At 55.8% G+C, this 20,440-nt stretch overlaps 1 protein-coding gene across 2 annotated transcripts in view; it reads right to left on the bottom strand.

Moving 5' to 3' along the window:
- Positions 1-20,440, bottom strand: part of EDEM3 (ER degradation enhancing alpha-mannosidase like protein 3) — an 88,390-nt gene that overhangs the window by 8,175 nt on the left and 59,775 nt on the right. Inside the window, exons 14-19 of one of the 2 annotated variants that reach the window (XM_062211496.1) lie at positions 15,860-16,025; positions 15,466-15,620; positions 13,631-13,727; positions 11,168-11,359; positions 9,650-9,815; positions 6,166-6,351 (exon numbers count right to left, since the gene is read on the bottom strand). In XM_062211496.1, coding sequence (XP_062067480.1) covers positions 6,166-6,351; positions 9,650-9,815; positions 11,168-11,359; positions 13,631-13,727; positions 15,466-15,620; positions 15,860-16,025 — 962 coding nt within the window. Of the gene's footprint in view, positions 1-6,165; positions 6,352-9,649; positions 9,816-11,167; positions 11,360-13,573; positions 13,728-15,465; positions 15,621-15,859; positions 16,026-20,440 lie in introns of both variants that reach the window. The other variant, XM_062211495.1, reaches the window with a different exon arrangement.

Raw genomic sequence — 20,440 nt, forward strand, 5'->3', positions numbered from 1 at the left:
GGTGCCTGGTTTCCCAAGCCCCTCAGCGGGCCCCGTGCACAGCAGCGCGCAGGACATGGGAACCAACACAGCCTTGACCTTTCCCGACGGGATGCTAAGGGAGTCAAGCACTGACTTACTCTACAGCTACACTCACTGGTTCCTGCCGCACAGAGAAACGTTAACAACGCTACGACTCGGGGCGGACTTGGCACGGCTGTACAGTTCCCGGAAGTTATCACACAGAAGGGGAGTCTCAAAGGGGCTATTTATCTAAAGACCCCCCTCCCCCCGTGTCAGAGTCACACTTCAGTAAACTGATGGACCACCCACACTTCTTACAAAACAGAACTTGTATGCGGCCTCAGTGCTGCTTCTAGCAGAGCGGACGGCTTCCTCACACCCTCTCTCTGGCGCGGAAGCACACACTTTGCTGTGATTCGGCAATGCCAACGGCACGCACCCCGACCCATGCTTAGGAGCGTTCTCAAGGACTCTGCACGGTGTGCGGGAAAAGGCGAGCAAATGCAGTCAGTGTCGAAGCGACACTGTGGCTGGCACAGTGGCTCTGGCACGGCCAAGGGCTGCACTCCGTGAACAAGAGTCGGTTACAGAGGGATCGATAAAGAATTACATTACTATGATTATCAGGGAGAGCTGACTGGACATAACAAGCCTAATGGCATCGATCCGAATGTTACCATGGCATCCACCGACCCAAAATTGTATGTGTATGTGTGTGCATGTGCACATATGTGATTTCAGGCTTATTAATGCGAGATACTTACTACTATTAATAATGTAGCTTGGAATCATTTTACCTTTCAATATTGCTGCTGACATTCCAACGGCAGCACAAAACAGGAGGGAAAAAAGCAAAGGCGTTAAAGACGTTCACACAGTGACGATGCCCTGCCTGCGTCTGACGTGCGCCTGGACGCGGGAACTCAGACCCGGAACCCGCAAGGAGGGCACGCAGACGTCTGCAGACGCATGGAAGTCAAAGGGAAGTTTATTTTGAGCCAAAACATTTTGAGATCCATGCACAGTTCTCTTCACAACACCCACTCCAAGCTCCTGAGACCCCTTGGGTGCACGGATCTCAACAGGTCTGGCAGTAAAATAGAGCTTCTCTTGGAATTCCATTTTCCCCACAATTTCTGAAGAGTAGGAAATGAGGCCGGAGCTCAGAAAGCAAGCACCAGGAGCGGGGACTGCGGAGCTTCGCGGCCCTGTGTGTTCTGCTTCCATCCGCACACCCTCACACACACCTCACCCCCACCGTGGGTCCTGGAAAAGTCCAACATTTCAGGGAGTTTCAGAGAAGAGGAAAACCACACGGGAAGACAGGACACGCCCGAGGCGAGTACCAGGTTACCACAGGGCTGTGTCTCTACAGAGGCCCCTCTGGGACATCAGACAGATCTGTCACAGCCCCAGGGATGGACCCGCCCTGTGGAGCCACTGGGGGATGGCGAGTGAGAGACACACAGAGTACGGCACCCACAGGCCCTCAGCCTCCTCTCCTCCTTCCCAGCAGCCTTCCCTTGCCCAGGGTGTGCCGGATAACTCAGGACACCCAGGGCCAGGGGCCTGGGGACCCTACAGGTGTCGCCACGGCCGCACCAGCACAACGGTCACGAGACTGAGCACAGCACCCATCTACAGCGCTGACCGCTCAGACGGACGTCCGGACACGCTGAATCTACAGCGCTGACCGCTCAGATGTCCGGACACAGTGAATCTACAGCGCTGACCGCTCAGACAGACGTCCGGACACAGTGAATCTACAGCGCTGACCGCTCAGACAGACGTCCGGACACGGTGAATCTAAGCGCTGACCACTCAGACAGACGTCCGGACACAGTGAATCTACAGTGCTGACCGCTCAGATGTCCGGACACGGTGAATCTACAGCGCTGACCGCTCAGACAGACGTCCGGACACGGTGAATCTACAGCGCTGACCACTCAGACAGACGTCCGGACACAGTGAATCTACAGCTCTGACCGCTCAGACAGACGTCCGGACACGGTGAATCTACAGCTCTGACTGCTCAGACAGACGTCCGGACACGCTGAATCTACAGCGCTGACCGCTCAGATGTCCGGACACAGTGAATCTACAGCGCTGACCGCTCAGACAGACGTCCGGACACAGTGAATCTACAGCGCTGACCGCTCAGACAGACGTCCGGACACGGTGAATCTAAGCGCTGACCACTCAGACAGACGTCCGGACACAGTGAATCTACAGTGCTGACCACTCAGATGTCCGGACACGGTGAATCTACAGCGCTGACCGCTCAGACAGACGTCCGGACACGGTGAATCTACAGCGCTGACCACTCAGACAGACGTCCGGACACAGTGAATCTACAGCTCTGACCGCTCAGACAGACGTCCGGACACGGTGAATCTACAGCTCTGACTGCTCAGACAGACGTCCGGACACGGTGAATCTACAGCGCTGACCGCTCAGACAGACGTCCGGACACAGTGAATCTAAGCGCTGACCACTCAGACAGACGTCCGGACACAGTGAATCTACAGCTCTGACCGCTCAGACAGACGTCCGGACACGGTGAATCTACAGCGCTGACCGCTCAGACAGACGTCCGGACACAGTGAATCTACAGGGCTGACCGCTCAGACAGACGTCCGGACACAGTGAATCTACAGCACTGACCGCTCAGACATCCGGACACAGTGAATCTACAGCGCTGACCACTCAGACAGACGTCCGGACACAATGAATCTACAGCACTGACCACTCAGACGTCCGGACACAGTGAATCTACAGCGCTGACCGCTCAGACAGACGTCCGGACACAGTGAATCTACAGCTCTGACCGCTCAGACAGACGTCCGGAAACAGTGAATCTACAGCGCTGACCACTCAGACAGACGTCCGGACAGAATGAATCTACAGCACTGACCACTCAGACGTCCGGACACAGTGAATCTACAGCGCTGACCGCTCAGACAGACGTCCGGACACAGTGAATCTACAGCTCTGACCGCTCAGACAGACGTCCGGAAACAGTGAATCTACAGCGCTGACCACTCAGACAGACGTCCGGACACAATGAATCTACAGCGCTGACCACTCAGACGTCCGGACACAGTGAATCTACAGCGCTGACCGCTCAGACAGACGTCCGGACACAGTGAATCTACAGCTCTGACCGCTCAGACAGACGTCCGGAAACAGTGAATCTACAGCGCTGACCACTCAGACAGACGTCCGGACACAATGAATCTACAGCGCTGACCACTCAGACGTCCGGACACGGTGAATCTACAGCGCTGACCGCTCAGACAGACGTCCGGACACAGTGAATCTACAGCTCTGACCGCTCAGACAGACGTCCGGACACGGTGAATCTACAGCGCTGACCGCTCAGACAGACGTCCGGACACGGTGAATCTACAGCGCTGACCGCTCAGACGTCCGGACACAGTGAATCTACAGCGCTGACCGCTCAGACATCCGGACACAGTGAATCTACAGCGCTGACTGCTCAGACGTCCGGACACAGTGAATCTACAGCGCTGACCGCTCAGACAGACGTCCGGACATAGTGAATCTACAGCGCTGACCGCTCAGACATCCGGACACAGTGAATCTAAGCGCTGACCGCTCAGACAGACGTCCGGACACAGTGAATCTACAGCGCTGACCACTCAGACGTCCGGACACGGTGAATCTACAGCGCTGACCGCTCAGACATCCGGACACAGTGAATCTACAGCGCTGACCGCTCAGACAGACGTCCGGACACAGTGAATCTACAGCGCTGACCGCTCAGACGTCCGGACACAGTGAATCTACAGCGCTGACCACTCAGACATCCGGACACAGTGAATCTACAGCGCTGACCGCTCAGACGTCCGGACACGGTGAATCTACAGCGCTGACCGCTCAGACGTCCGGACACAGTGAATCTACAGCGCTGACCACTCAGACAGACGTCCGGACACAGTGAATCTACAGCGCTGACCGCTCAGACGTCCAGACACGGTGAATCTACAGCGCTGACCACTCAGACATCCGGACACAGTGAATCTACAGCGCTGACTGCTCAGATGTCCGGACACAGTGAATCTACAGCGCTGACCGCTCAGACAGACGTCCGGACACAGTGAATCTACAGCGCTGACCGCTCAGACGTCCGGACACAGTGAATCTACAGCGCTGACCACTCAGACATCCGGACACAGTGAATCTACAGCGCTGACCACTCAGACGTCCGGACACGGTGAATCTACAGCGCTGACCGCTCAGACGTCCGGACACGGTGAATCTACAGCGCTGACCGCTCAGACGTCCGGACACGGTGAATCTACAGCGCTGACCGCTCAGACGTCCGGACACGGTGAATCTACAGCGCTGACCGCTAAGACAGACGTCCGGACACGGTGAATCTACAGCGCTGACCGCTAAGACGGACGTCCGGACACAGTGAATCTACAGCGCTGACCACTTAGACGTCCGGACACAGTGAATCTACAGCGCTGACCGCTCAGACAGACGTCCGGACACAGTGAATCTACAGCGCTGACCGCTCAGATGTCCGGACACAGTGAATCTACAGCGCTGACCACTCAGACGTCCGGACACGGTGAATCTACAGCGCTGACCACTCAGACGTCCGGACACGGTGAATCTACAGCGCTGACCGCTCAGACAGACGTCCGGACACAGTGAATCTACAGCGCTGACCACTCAGACGTCCGGACACAGTGAATCTACAGCGCTGACCACTCAGACGTCCGGACACGGTGAATCTACAGCGCTGACCACTCAGACGTCCGGACACGGTGAATCTACAGCACTGACCGCTCAGACAGACGTCCGGACACGGTGAATCTACAGCGCTGACCGCTCAGACAGATGTCCGGACACAGTGAATCTACAGCGCTGACCGCTCAGACGTCCGGACACGGTGAATCTACAGCGCTGACCGCTCAGACAGACGTCCGGACACGGTGAATCTACAGCGCTGACCGCTCAGACAGACGTCCGGACACGGTGAATCTACAGCGCTGACCGCTCAGACGTCCGGACACGGTGAATCTACAGCGCTGACCGCTCAGACAGACGTCCGGACACGGTGAATCTACAGCGCTGACCGCTCAGACAGACGTCTGGACACAGTGAATCTACAGCGCTGACCGCTCAGACGTCCGGACACGGTGAATCTACAGCGCTGACCGCTCAGACAGACGTCCGGACACGGTGAATCTACAGCGCTGACCGCTCAGATGTCCGGACACGGTGAATCTACAGCGCTGACCGCTCAGACGTCCGGACACAGTGAATCTACAGCTCTGACCGCTCAGACAGACGTCCGGACACGGTGAATCTACAGCACTGACCGCTCAGACGTCCGGACACAGTGAATCTACAGCGCTCTGACCGCTCAGACAGACGTCCAGACACAGTGAATCTACAGCGCTGACCGCTCAGACAGACGTCCAGACACAGTGAATCTACAGCACTGACCGCTCAGACAGACGTCCAGACACAGTGAATCTACAGCGCTGACCGCTCAGACAGATGTCCGGACACGGTGAATCTACAGCGCTGACCGCTCAGACGTCCGGACACGGTGAATCTACAGCGCTGACCGCTCAGACAGACGTCCGGACACAGTGAATCTACAGCGCTGACCGCTCAGACAGACGTCCGGACACGGTGAATCTACAGCGCTGACCGCTCAGACAGACGTCTGGACACAGTGAATCTACAGCACTGACCGCTCAGACAGACGTCCGGACACAGTGAATCTACAGCGCTGACCGCTCAGACGTCCGGACACGGTGAATCTACAGCGCTGACCGCTCAGACAGACGTCCGGACACAGTGAATCTACAGCGCTGACCGCTCAGACGTCCGGACACGGTGAATCTACAGCGCTGACCGCTCAGACGTCCGGACGCGGTGCTGGCACAACTCACGAACACTCCCAGGGTTACAACGGCTTTCTTTGGCAGTCTCTGGTAGTTTTAGCAACTGGACAGAATCACGGCCAAAATCATACATCACGTGTAAAAATGTCATTCCAGAACACCCTAACTCAGCAGCAAACATGTTCCGACTCTGGTTTTGGGAAGAAGAGTGGACTGTGAAGTGCTCCCTGCACACGAGCGCCGCGCCCAGCCCGGGCCGCCGCCGGCTCACCTCGGTCCCTGGCCTTGTCCGACAGCAGCACCTCCACCTCCTCGTACTCCCGCAGGGCGTCCAGGATGATGTTGCCCTCCTTGCTGAACAGGAACAGCATGGGGATGGTGATGTCGTCCGTGTCCTTCCCATCGCCTGCCATCTGGAACAGGGGCGCGGTGTCGCTGCTGCTCCCCTCGTTGTCATCTAGCCAGAGAAGGGACACGGCCGTTAACCCCCCGCGCTGCTCTCACCTGCTACGCATCGAAAACTATAAAGACAACCTCGCTTTGTGTACCTGCTAATTCTAGAAATTTTCTAAGCTAAGAAAAAGCTTTATGCACAAAGATACTCACTTGACTGCTATTCACACCTGAACAGTAAACCATTACAGGTCTATTTTGAATTCTAACAAACCACCCGAAGAAACATACAAGAAAAGAGAATGATGTAATAAGACACGACAGAGGCAGAACACAAAATTCTACGATTATACTAAAAAGATTTCATATGCTTATAGAAAAGCCCGCAAGTGGAGAAATGCAATGACCTGGACCACAGCGACAGAACGCGGAAGTGGTCTCTGCTGACGTGCAGGACTTCTCCCGGGCTGAGGGGCGCTGCGGATTGGGGTGCTCGACTGGTGACGTCCATGCACACACTCCCCAACCTGAAACACGGCTCCCTCCGAGCATTCTGGATAAGAGACCCTCAGCCTACATACTGACTTTATCAAACTGCACACTGACAGTTCTTTTTAATGGAACTCTCACAAAGAACAATTATGACTACACTGCTTTTTCCTCCGTAAGCTGAGTTACACAGTCGTGTTCTCTTACACTGTTAGACACTAGCAGCACCTGCTGAGTACTGTTGGAATGGAGATGCCGAGGCGGCCACTGCGCTCTCACACGCCAGTCTCCCTGCAGAAACTCCCCGGCGCTCTCCCAGGCTCTGCTGTATGGTTTTCGATACACTAGGACCTGCCTTCTGACCTGGCCAAGGATGGCCTCCCGACGCTCACCCCCCTGGGGCCCTGGACTGGGCACACTGACTGTTTAGAGGGCAGCGAGGCCGCAGACTCGGCTGGAGGTGGGTGCTGAGCGGCCTCTCTGGGTGGCTAGAGGGTGCAGGCTGGTAAGAAGCAAGAGAAAGCAGACGAGTGCCCAGGGGGACCACAGACAGGCGTGGGTACCACGGCCGGGGCAAGACGAGTGCCCAGGGGACCAGAGACAGGCGTGGGTACCACGGCCGGGGCAAGACGAGTGCCCAGGGGACCAGAGACAGGCGTGGGTACCACGGCCGGGGCAAACCATAGCTGTATTTCTTAATCTCCGAGTTCCATGAAAATAACCATCTCTACCAGCGAGCAAGCTCCCTCTCCTAAGTCAGCTCCCACACATTAGTATCTCCTGCAACCAAATGATTTCTATGATGTGTATTTCTTGCCCTTGAAATAATAATCTGAGTCCTAACTTAGTCATTTATATACAACTAAAACCAGGAAAAAAAAAAAACAACTTTTTGTTGGAAACAACAAAACTTAGGAGACGGCAGTCACAATGCAAAAAGGTCTCTAACAATGAAATGTTTCGGGGCTGGCACTGTGGCGCAGCAGGCTAAGCCACTTCCTACAGTGGTGCCGGTGTGAGTCCCGGCTGCTACACTTCCAATCCAGCTCCCTGCTAAGGTGCCTGGGAGGGCATTAGAAGATGTCCCAAGTGCTCAGGCCCCTGCACCCACGTGGGAGACTTGGAGGAAGCTCCTGGCTTTGGCCTGGCCCAGTATCAGCCGTTACGGCCAGTTAAGGAGTGAACCAGCAAATGGAAGACCTCGCTCTCCCATCCCCTCATCTCTGTAACTCTTTCAAATAAATAAATCTTTGAAATGAAATGTTTAACACCATCTGTTATCTATTAATCCACGGAACCCAGCACGGATTCTGCAGCAGCTACTAGAAACCAGCGACCGGACAACCCTGCATGTTAGAAACACCGTGAGAGTGACATGTCCCAGAAGGCCTGGGGAAAGCTGAACTGCCACTACCTCCCAAGCTACTGAGACCTACGCTCCACTCAGTCTTCATCCATTCTCCCACGAACGTGGTCACAGTGTAGGAAATGACCAGGGAGCAGGAGGAGGCAGAGTCCAGTCTGGGTGCCCACACTGTCTGGGGCCCTGCGGCCGGCAGCACTCGCGGACAACCTGCAGATCAGCGTGGCCCTGCCCCGGGGCAGCTGTCTGCAGTGTGCCAGGCGCCCATCTAAGTCACGGACAGAACCTGCCCTGCACGTCCCCAGGACAGTCACTCATCAAATCCGTGCATGGGACGCAAAAGGAACTAAGTAAACGAATTTTCACTGAGATAAATCCCATTATTTAATTTTAAATATTTTACTTACCCTGAACTCAGAAAGGAAGTCTATCCTAATTAGAAGAAAAAGAAACAAAGGAACCAGAACGGATTTCAGTCCCGTTGGAGAAGCCACAGAGAACAAGCAGGGCGAGCCCTGCAGTGCCTGTTTCGTGGACACACCGCGCCACAGCTTCCCCTGGCAGCCACCGCCTGCCTGGTAGGACAGAAGCGGTTTTCTGTGGAAGTCAGGAAGCAAAATCCCGCTAGAGGAAATGTGTGGGCCAAGCGATCGCACGTGGGGGATCTGTGACCGTAGTTGCGAACAGCAACCTGGAGGCAGCGAGCACCGGTCCCCTGCGTGTGCCACCGTGCCGAGAACGGCCACACATGCTGTCCACACCAAGGATGTGCAGTGCCATTCCACCGGAGCTCAGACACCCCACAGAACAGACGCCTGAAGCTGGGCCCGGGCTACGCGGCGGCGTGAGGCGGCAACGGGGCCTCTTGCCGTCAGGGCTCTGGGACCTCCTGGGCGCATGTTCCTCAGGTATCAACCCTCACGGCCCTACACACCTGGTCCTGAGTATTTCCACTGACATCTGTGTACAGAAACCTACGTTGATGGGGCTGGAGCTGTGGCGTAGCGGGTAAAGATGCCGCCTGCAGTACCAGCTCCCCATGTGGGCATCAGTTTCAGTCCCGGCTGCTCCACTTCCGATCCAGCCCTCTGCTATGGCTTGGGAAAGCAGCAGAACACGGCCCAAGTGCTTGGGTCCCCGCACCCACGTGGGAGACCAGAAGGAGCTCCTGGCTCCTGGCTTAGGATCGGCTCAGCTCCAGCTGTTGTGGCCATCTGGGAAGTGAACCAGTGGATGGAAGATCTCTCTCTCTCTCTCTCTCTGCCTCTCTGTAACTCTGCCTTTCAAATAAATAAATCATTTAAAAAAATAAAAATAAAAAATAAACCCACACTGAAGCCTTCGAGGAAGACATCAGACACAGAAATTATGAAGTCACTAGATGACCAAGCCTTCATGCTATACACATGAAGTATAACAACGCAACAAATTGTCTGATTTTAGAAAATAAAAGGAAAAACGCTAAAACTGGTGTCACCGCAGGCACCCCAGAGTCACAGAGGACACTCACCAATCACGATGCCGCCGATGGCGCCCGCGTTCTGGATGTTGCGTGCCTTTTCCGCAAACATGCACTGTCCCCTTTGAATCAGCGCGATTTTCCCCATTACTGCCTCCGGGTTGGTGAGCTCGGAACACCCATTGTAAGGCTTACTGCTTGCAACAAACCCTCTCGTCTGTCAGCAACAGAAGGAATGCAGAAAGTCTGTTATCATCTTAGGTCACGGTCCTGACATCACACCCCACTGGTCTACAGCTCAGCTTAGAACAGAAGGTCTGTTATCCTCTTGGCTCACGGTCCTGACATCACACCCCACTGGTCTACAGCTCAGCTTAGAACAGAAGGTCTGTTACCCTCTTAGCTCACGGTCCTGACATCACACCCCACTGGTCTACAGCTCAGCTTAGAACAGAAGGAGCCAGTGCCATGGCGTAGCTGGTAACACTGCCGCCTGTGACACTGCCTCTCATGCGGGCACTGGTTCAAGGCCTGGCTGGTCCACGTCTGATCCAGCTCCCTGCTAATGCACCTGAGAAGACGGCCCACGTGCTTGAGCCCCTGCACCCTGTGGGAGCTCGGAAGAAGCACCTGGCTCGTGGCTTCAGCCTGGCCCAATGCTGAACACTGTGGCCACTGGGGTTGAAGAACTCTTTCAAATAAATAAATAAATCTTAAAAAAAAAAAAAAAAAACAACGAACACAAGCCCATTTTTCTACCAGTCACATAAACACAGCATGGACTTGTGTTGGGAACAGTCTGCACAACACACGGCCCAGTCAGCACTTGCAGAGTGCCTCTGCAGCTGCTGGACCTGATCTTCACTGCTCTCACAGGAAGACAGCATTATCTCCACCTGACGTGGGAGGCGGAGCCGGGGCTCGTTTGCTCAGACTCCCTGTACGAGGGTGAAGCTGCAGCCAGTCTTAACCATCACTGGAACCTACAGCTGACCCACAAAGCTGCAGTCTTTCAGAACACACATTAGGAAAACGTTCACATTAGGAGAAACAGTGGAAAAACCACGGGCTTCTGGTGGTCAGGACACTGGGCTCTGGCCGCCGCCCACACTCGGCCAGGCAGATGAACCTGTCAATGGCGGGGCCGTGCTGGCCATCGCTCCCGACGCCGCCACCGGGACCCACTCCCTCGGAGGCCTCCACTCTGCTCACATGAGCCTCTGAGCCCCACTCTCCACAGCCACGTGGGCCACAGCGTGGGCTGGAAGCCGTGCCAGGCTCTACACTGAGCTCATAAGTTACTGTTCTGTTCAAAGAAAGGCTGTGGCTGCTGCTAGAGTCTTCCATCCACTTTTAGGTAAAGTCACTGAATCAGTGAAGAGACCAGTAAGTGGATAGAGTCTGTAGACATAATCTTTGTATACACATAAACTATGACCCAAATGTCAAGATACGCTTCTGTTTCACTTAACTCCAGGAGACCAAATACTCAGGTTATTAAAAATAAAACCAGAATACAGGAGCTACTTCTCAGTACCGAAGGTACGTCTGTATTTTAAGGGTACACACCTCTTTATGTTTAGACAGATCCAGCCCAAACTGAGCGGGGCCCGCAGTCAACACCACCCTGCCAAAAAACGGGTGGGACACGATCTGCACCGCCCGCGGGGGCAGCTGCTGCTCCTTCTGCTGCTGGCTGGACAGCTCGATCATCTCCTGCATGAACCTCAGCCCGTCCTCGGCGTCCACAGAGCTGGCGGCCTGCAGAACAAGCGCACACACTTCACCTTCCTCCCCTGGTCGGCACCTGCTGCTGCGACTCCCTAAGGGCCCCTCCGGTGGCTCTCTGAGACTCCTCCCAGTCTATGGTACCACCAGATTTTTATCACTTTCCCTCTCCTTGAAGTACTACTTCCAGAAACTGCAGTTTCTGAGAGTAACTTTACCAATTCTCACTATTCCACAAGCAGTTCTGGTGCACTGAGAACAGGATTTCAGCAAGTGCTCACGTTGCTCATTTCCACCACCGGCTTCGCCTCGGAAGTCAGAAAGCTCACCACGTGGTTTCTCCTGAAACTGTGAGCTCATGGGGCCGGTGCTCTGGCACAGCAGGTTAAGCAGCTGCCAGCAACACTGGCATCCCATACAAATGCCAGTTCAAGACCGGCTCCTCCACTTCCCATCCAGCTTCCTGCTAACGCACCCTGGAAAGCAGCAGCTGATGGCCCCGCTGGAGTTCTAGGCCTCCTGATTTTGGCCTGGCCCAGCCCCAGCCATTGTAGCCAATGGAGAATGAGCCAGATAGAAGCTCACTCACTCTCTCTCCTAACTGTCTAGCACATAAATAATAGGTAGATCTTTAAAAGAAGATCACAAGCTGAACAAGCAACCAGGTTCCTTTGGTTCAAAACCCATCTCCAGCACCTGCTCCGTCCCAGCACCTGCTGAGCCTGGGAGCCCGCCCTCCCTTGAAGCAGCTGTGTCTAGAGCAGAGAGCACCGGCACCGTGGCTTAACAGGCTAACCCTCCACCTTGCGGCGCCGGCACACCGGGTTCTAGTCCCGGTCGGGGCGCCAGATTCTGTCCCGGTTGCCCCTCTTACAGGCCAGCTCTCTGCTATGGCCTGGGAAGGCAGTGGAGGATGGCCCAAGTGCTTGGGCCCTGCACCCCATGGGAGACCAGGAGAAGCACCTGGCTCCTGGCTTTGGATCAGCGCGATGAGCCAGCCGCAGTGGCCACTGGAGGGTGAACCAACGGCAAAAAGGAAGACCTTTCTGTCTCTCTCTGTCACTATCCAATCTGCCTGTCCCAAAAAAAAAAAAAAAAAAAAAATCCTGCCCACCGGACCTCCTAAAAGGGCCAGGGGACCCCACCAGTGATGGCAGAAAAAAAAAAAATGGAGGAGAGAGCCACTGACACTGACACTGACACAAGTTCTTGGGTGGGAAGCAGAGGGGGGAGGGGAGGAGAGCGCACTCTGCCGCGTGGATGTGGGGAAGGCGACATCCGGGCTGCAAAAGCCCCAGACAGCAGAAAAGCAAAGCGGGTTCCTGACGCTTTCCACACACAGGGCAGGAGCTGGGAGACAGAGTTCGTCTATCCTGAAACTTCCAGCGTGGGGACACAGGGAAGGATGGCGGCTTACGGACATGGAGAACAAAGCAGGAGATGGGCTGTGGTGGGCAGGGAGGGAGAGGTGGGAGGGAGTTCAAGCCCTGTGTGCAAAGCCGACAGTGCGCTCGCAGGAGCAGGGGAGGCGGAGGGAGAGCAGCAAGCAGAGCGCCACCCGGTGCTAACGCCTCTGCCCAGTGGTTTGCCCACCAAGCAATCCATGCAGCAGCCGGCAGAGCAGTGAGCAACTGTGCTACTGGGAAGACGTGCTCGTCAAGAAGGCAGACGTCCGAGGGCCAGCAGGTGGGCTGGGGCAGAGGTCACTGGCTGCCACCCCCACGTGGGGGGTGAGGGTGAGCGTGAACAGAGGGAGAACATCCTGAAGGCTGCAGCTGAGATAAGGCGCTCCTGCGTGCAGCTTCTCGATCCTATGTATTAGCAAAGGGGAACCATTTAAATCCTCGCGTGATGAGAGCTTCTCAATTTGAAAATAACTGAAACTGTCCCAACGCGTGCGTGACCCTCCCAGGCACGGGCCGAGGCATGCAGGCTCTGCTTTCTAGGGAGGACAGAACACCTGGCTGCGGCAGCGATCTGGAAACCCGGAGATGTGAGCAGCAGCACCAACGATCAGGCCTGCACTGGCGACAGCAGTTAACAACCCCCCGCCTCTCCTTGGTTTAGCGGATTCGCACTTAAACAGGCTGAATGAGAGCTTCCAAGACACTTGCAGCCCTAGGACCCTGATCCTCTCACGGAAGCCACACATTTAAAGGCTGGGACAAGCCAAACGCCAGCAGGCTAGGAACGCCGGGAGGGCAGGGGCGGGGAGGGTGGAGTCAGACGCGCACTGCAATGGCTTACTTGGATCGCATGCTGGACCAACTGGACTCGCCCGTCTTTGAGGTGAATCAAACTCACCCCCATCTTCTTCAGGATCTCTAAGTGCTCAGGGTTAGTGGCCATGAAATCCCTGGCTCGCAGAGGGGGCTTAGCTCCACTCCTGAAGCTCTCCTCTCTGTGGAAAGGAATCACAGGCAAGGCTTACAGAGCTACAAACGGGAACTGGTGAGACAAGCCAGCCACACACCCCGTCAGATCCGTGCAGAACTGCGCGTGTTAGACTCCCAGCTGGGGACCGTTCTCTCACTGTATCTAACTCAGGGGAACGACAGGAGGCAAGCGCTGCAGATGCAGCGTGTGCCATCACAGGGCGGCTGTGCCCACTCCCGGGACGGCACGGCGAGTGCAGCGTGTGCCGTCACAGGGCGTCTGTGCCCGCTCCCGGGACGGCACAGCGAATACAGCGTGTGCCATCACAGGGCGTCTGTGCCCGCTCCCGGGACGGCACGGCGAGTGCAGCGTGTGCCGTCACAGGGCGTCTGTGCCCGCTCCCGGGACGGCACGGCGAGTGCAGCGTGTGCCGTCACAGGGCGTCTGTGCCCGCTCCCGGGACGGCACGGCGAGTGCAGCGTGTGCCGTCACAGGGCGTCTGTGCCCGCTCCCGGGACGGCACGGCGAGTGCAGCGTGTGCCGTCACAGGGCGTCTGTGCCCGCTCCCGGGACGGCACGGCGAGTGCAGCGTGTGCCGTCACAGGGCGTCTGTGCCCGCTCCCGGGACGGCACGGCGAATACAGCGTGTGCCGTCACAGGGCATCTGTGCCCACTCCCGGGACGGCACAGCGAATACAGCGTGTGCCGTCACAGGGCGTCTGTGCCCACTCCAGGACGGCACAGCGAATACAGCGTGTGCCGTCACAGGGCGTCTGTGCCCACTCCAGGACGGCACAGGGTGTCTGTGCCCGCTCCAGGACGGCAGTGCAGTCAACAGCACCCAGCTGCTGAGGGGACTTCCTTCTGCTCTCTTCCTCTAAAAACATTTTCTCCCAATATTTTAAAAGCAAAACAATACCTGCATTGGTGAATCATGATGCTTACTTAAATTGTTTTTCTTTTGCTTTCTTGCAATAGCCTTTGCAATGTAAATATGTGGAAGAAAATGAACTCTTTAAGCTGAAAAAATTTTTATTAAACAGCCAAGAATAAATTCTTGCACAAAGAATAACACCAAATAAAGCAAACAAAACCTTAATGCAGAGATACCACCGACATAAGGAAAACCATCGAATGTGCACACAAGGCATAGAAACACTTTCCGAGAATGTTCTGCATGGGAATGAGCTGCAGGAGCAGGTGTCTGGTGCAGAGGAAGCCCCTGCGCCCCATCAGAGGCCCTGCGTCCAGGCCGCACCTGCACCTCCACGCAGCTTCCCTCTCACGTGCACTCTGGGAGGCGACGGCTCAAGAACCTGGGTCCCAGCCACCACGTGGGCCACGTGAGCTCCAGGCTCCTGGCTTCAGCCTGGCCCAGCCATGACTGTTCTGGGCAACTGGGGAGTGAACCAGTGGATGGAAGACCTCTCCACCTTTCTCTCTGCCTTGCATATAAATTAAAAGATGAAATAAAATTTGAAAAAGTAAAACGGGCTGCCAGAAGTTAAAAACTATTATATGCCCCCCTTGACAATTACTGAATTCATTAAACAAAGACAGAAAATTTCCGTGATAATATTGACATGATAGCAAAATAAGGTTTGCATCTAACTTTCCTGAGAATTTTTAATCAGTGATAATAAGTACAGGCCTCAATGTCTTTGGTTTACGTGAACGTCTTGGCTGCTACATGCTCTTTCCGTTCTGCCATTACTAAGAACCGGCGTGGAGAGTGACAAACAGAAAACAGTGACACATCTTACACTCTGATGATGCCTCTGGGACAGCTCTTGTCCACCACGTTTTTCAAGGGCTCACGAATGCTCTGAGCATACAGCGGGTCATTGGGAAAGAGAAGCTGAGCGTTGGGACAAGTCCAGTCAAAGTTACTGTCGTCCAGCTCTGTGTATTCTGAGGTCTAAAACACACGAGAACGCTATGTAAATAAAATGATCCCTTCACTTGACGTCACTGTTCAGAGGAAACAGAGGACGCACACGGGATGCAAGGGAAGAAAAGAAGGAGACGCCGCCTGTGCCCTCTCCTGCTGTGCACACACTGCAGCCCAGGCTCGGATGGCTTCCCTGGGGAAATCAAACACACACACACACACACACACACAAGGGAAATGGAGAAGTCGCTTCGTGCAGGCCTCACCCCGTTCTTCCTGGAAGAGCTCCGATTCGTCGTCGAGAGCCAGAGGGGCAGCAGATGGGCCTCTGTGGTAAAGATGTAGTCCTCTATGTCAAAGATGATGTCTTCCTTCTCAGCAAACAGTAGGTAAAGATATTTAAACATTTCAGCCAAGAAGAAAGAGTCCATTCTAAAATAAAAAGTCACACGTAACCGTGAGAACATACAAATATTTAAATGCCGGGGCCAGGGCCGGGGCCGGCGCTGTGGGGTGGAGGATTAAAGCCTTGGCCTGAATCGCCGGCATCCCATATGGGCGCCGGTTCTAGTCCTGGCTGCTCCTCTTCCCATCCAGCTCTCTGCCATGGCTTGGGACAGCAGTAGAAGATGGCCCAACTCCTTGGGGCCCTGCACCCCATGGGAGACCTGGAAGAAGCTCCTGGCTTCAGATCAGCGCAGCTCCAGCCGCTGCGGCCAATTGCAGAGTGAACCAGGGGATGGAAGACCTTTCTCTCTGTCTCTACCTCTCTCTGTAACTCTGCCTTTCAAATAAATAAAAAATAAATCTTTTATAAAAAACTATTTAAATGCCAAGTCCCTGAGAGCCCTGGAGTCAAGGCTACCCTAACTGGGATGTCCCAGGAGATACAGCACACATCCGCCCCCTAGACTGCAATTACACTCCGACAAAAAAGCCGGCCTCGCAGGAGCAGGAACCAGGGTGGACCTTCTAGTGAGAGCCCTCTGAGAACCTGCAGCTACTAGCAACGGAACTCACACAGGTTTTCATGGAGCTAAGTGATAAGCAAGAGGGTTTTAAAGGAATAGGAAATCATTCATAAAAAGTGACACAAAAAAAGCACAACACAAAGTCACAGGCCCACAGTGACAGCCTCACCAGCAGTTACCAGTCTGCCAAGAAGAGACCAGGCAGAAGGGGGGCGAGAGCATCCGTGCCTTTACAAACGGCTTCACGCTCAAACCTTGTGTGGCATTCGCACACTGAAAGTGGCGGGCAATGGAGCCACAGCGACGCCAACCTCAGTCAGCCCGTCAACCCCGCTGCCGCCCAGCATCCAGCCTCCACGGGTCCACACCTCTGGCCTCGCGCGAGTCCTGGCACGCCGTAGGCACCCAATAAACATTCTTACAAAGAAGGAGCTGAGAAGCAAGGGACACAGCCCCAGAAGATCCCCCCAGACGAGCTCGGAGACCAGGGGACACTACTGCACGCAAGCATTTAGCACAGCAGCCGGCCCATGCGAGGTATCAGAACAGCTCTCTGGCCAGCGCCACAGCTCACTAGGCTAATCCTCCGCCTTGCGGCGCCGGCACACCAGGTTCTAGTCCCGGTCGGGGTACCGATCCTGTCCGGGTTGCCCCTCTTCCAGGCCAGCTCTCTGCTGTGGCCAGGGAGTGCAGTGGAGGATGGCCCAAGTGCTTGGGCCCTGCACCCCATGGGAGACCAGGAGAAGCACCTGGCTCCAGCCATCGGATCAGCGCGGTACGCCGGCCGCAGCGCGCTACCGCGGCGGCCATTGGAGGGTGAACCAACGGCAAAAGGAAGACCTTTCTCTCTGTCTCTCTCTCTCTCACTGTCCACTCTGCCTGTCAAAAATTTAAAAAAAAAAAAAAAAAAAAAGAACAGTTCTCACTTTTCCTACATAGAAATGATTTTTCATTTTGGAACAAAAACTCACCTGTAATGTTCCAAAATATTGTTGGCCATTTTAGATGTCAGCCTTTTCAGAGATAAAAACCCCCTCCTGTTAGCCTGCAATACACTCATCATTACTTCACCTCGTCCAAGGGCCCAAGGGGCATCCTGGGAGCAAATGCCAGGACTCGCGCGAGGCCAGAGGTGTGGACCCGTGGAGGCTGGATGCTGGGCGGCAGCGGGGTTGACGGGCTGACTGAGGTTGGCGTCGCTGTGGCTCCATTGCCCGCCACTTTCAGTGTGCGAATGCCACACAAGGTTTGAGCGTGAAGCCGTTTGTAAAGGCACGGGGACTGGGGACTGGAGAGCGAGGCATTGGTATGTGGCAACTTCTAGAACTGATACAAAGTAAGACTGCACAGGGTTCACTCCGGACACTACCAACAGCACAGCAGAGGGGCAGAGGGTAAGCCGCCACTTCCAACATGCGCACCACCCCGTGCTGTGTGGTTGGAGTCCCAGTGGCGCCTGGGAACCTTCAGATGACGGCTCAGGTATTTGGGTCCCTGCCACGCCAGTCGCCTGGAGACCCAGGTCTGGTTTCTGGCAGCCCAGCCCTGGCTGCTGCGGCCATTTGGCCAGAGATGTGGTGCAGTATACCTCCGCTGCCGGACCACCGCCCGCCTTTCAAGTGAGGAACAAGTACGTCCACCATCGCCCGCCTTTCAAGTGAGGAACAAGTACGTCTTCATAAAAACGAGTTGGTAAGGCTCGTAAGCTGAGCACTTTATCAGATGGTCTGATCCGTATTTAAAACCATCAACTCACACACATGAAAACACAGGCCTCATCTCGAAGCTCCGGAAGGCGCTCATTGCTAACAGTGAAGAAGCCAGGCAGGTGGAGAGCGTCCCAGACGGCTCCAGGTGTTCCGAGCCATTCATCAGGGCAAGGCAGGCCTTATAACTGTGTGTGTGGGCAGGGCTGACACCGCAGGGCCGCAGGCAGGCAACACCAGGGGCAGCGGGAGCAGCAGAGGCGAAGAGCCTGCACCTGGAAGCTCTCTGCCCGCCACAGAACGGGCTGTGGGCCTATCCTAACATCTGGATGCCAGACATGTTGAGATATGTTTGACAACAGAGTAGATGACGGACCTAATCAGTCTCTCAATCTAAGAACAGACAAAAGCCAACACAATGAGATTTTGCCAGAATCAGTACAAGGCTCTAAGTTTACAGGTAAAAAGTGCCGCTCTCAGGAGAATGGAGCCAGCTGCGGAGGCTAGGGGGCACGGCACGACACCAGCAGACAAAGCGGTGAGAAACCTACAGCACAGCTGATGGACCAGTCCCCCGCCTCCTGCAGGCCCACAGGCAGCTCAGTCTCAGGACTGCAAGCCTGGAGGCGGGAGCCCTGGGGGATGGACGGCGCACACCTGTGGAAATCTGCAGGTCCCCCACCCCCACCCCTGCAGGCACCTGCGCCTGGGTCAGAGCATCTGGATGCTGGGACACAAGCGGAACAGGCGAAGACAGCGGAGGGAAGGGACACCGAGTTCAGAGCGACGCTGCCCGTGGAGCCCTGGGCTACCCTGCAGTGCACGTCACCCAGGGCAGCGTCTCCGCACAAGGCTGCTGGCTTTCCGGGGGCGTAAGTGTTATCACAAATCTTACACTCGGACACAGAGCGCGTCTGCCGTCAGGGCTGTGGTGTGGCTTGTGCGGAGAGGCAGGGAGGGACAGCAGGGAGGGCGAGGGCTCAGGGGCTCCTCAGCCAGCGTGGCGGCTTCTGCCGCAGTTTCGCGGTCGCTGACCACAGCTCACGAGCACAGGGCTGCCTCCGACCTACCCTTCCCGCTCACGTGCGACACAGGGCAGCGTGCTGACACAGGTACTGCTGCACCACGCGACCCTGGGCAGTGCTGGCACAGGTACTGCTGCACCACGCGACCTTGGGCAGTGCTGGCACAGGTACTGCTGCACCACGCGACCTTGGGCAGTGCTGGCACAGGTACTGCTGCACCACGCGACCTTGGGCAGTGCTGACACAGGTACTACTACACCACGCGACCCTGGGCAGTCCTGACACAGTTACTGCTGCACCACGCGACCCTGGGCAGTGCTGGCACAGGTACTGCTGCACCACGCGACCTTGGGCAAGTCCCCCACTTCGTTTCTGCACTTTGCAATGAAGACTGCAACAGAAGCGCACTTCAGAGTGCAGCTCAGGTGGGAACACACGGGCAGTGTGCAGAGAGGCTGAGGTGAGAACCACGGGCAGTGTGCAGAAAGGCTCAGGTGGGAACACACGGGCAGTGTGCAGAGAGGCTCAGGTGGGAACACACGGTCAGTGTGCAGAGAGGCTGAGGTGGGAACACACGGGCAGTGTGCAGAGAGGCTCAGGTGAGAACCACGGGCAGTGTGCAGAGAGGCTCAGGTGAGAACCACGGGCAGTGTGCAGAGAGGCTGAGGTGGGAATACACGGGCAGTGTGCAGAGAGGCTTCAGGTGAGAACCACGGGCAGTGTGCAGAGAGGCTCAGGTGAGAACCACGGGCAGTGTGCAGAGAGGCTCAGGTGAGAACCACGGGCAGTGTGCAGAGAGGCTCAGGTGAGAACCTTGGGCAGTGTGCAGAGAGGCTGAGGTGGGAACACACGGGCAGTGTGCAGAGAGGCTCAGGTGAGAACCACGGGCAGTGTGCAGAGAGGCTCAGGTGAGAACCACGGGCAGTGTGCAGAGAGGCTCAGGTGAGAACCACGGACAGTGTGCAGAGAGGCTCAGGTGAGAACCACAGGCAGTGTGCAGAGAGGCTCAGGTGAGAACCACGGGCAGTGTGCAGAGAGGCTCAGGTGGGAACACACGGGCAGTGTGCGGTGAGGCTCAGGTGGGAACACACGGGCAGTGTGCAGTGAGGCTCAAGTGAGAACCACGGGCAGTGTGCAGAGAGGCT

Source organism: Lepus europaeus, chromosome 14, assembly GCF_033115175.1.
Source record: "Lepus europaeus isolate LE1 chromosome 14, mLepTim1.pri, whole genome shotgun sequence".
In the NCBI taxonomy this organism is placed as follows: domain Eukaryota; kingdom Metazoa; phylum Chordata; class Mammalia; order Lagomorpha; family Leporidae; genus Lepus; species Lepus europaeus.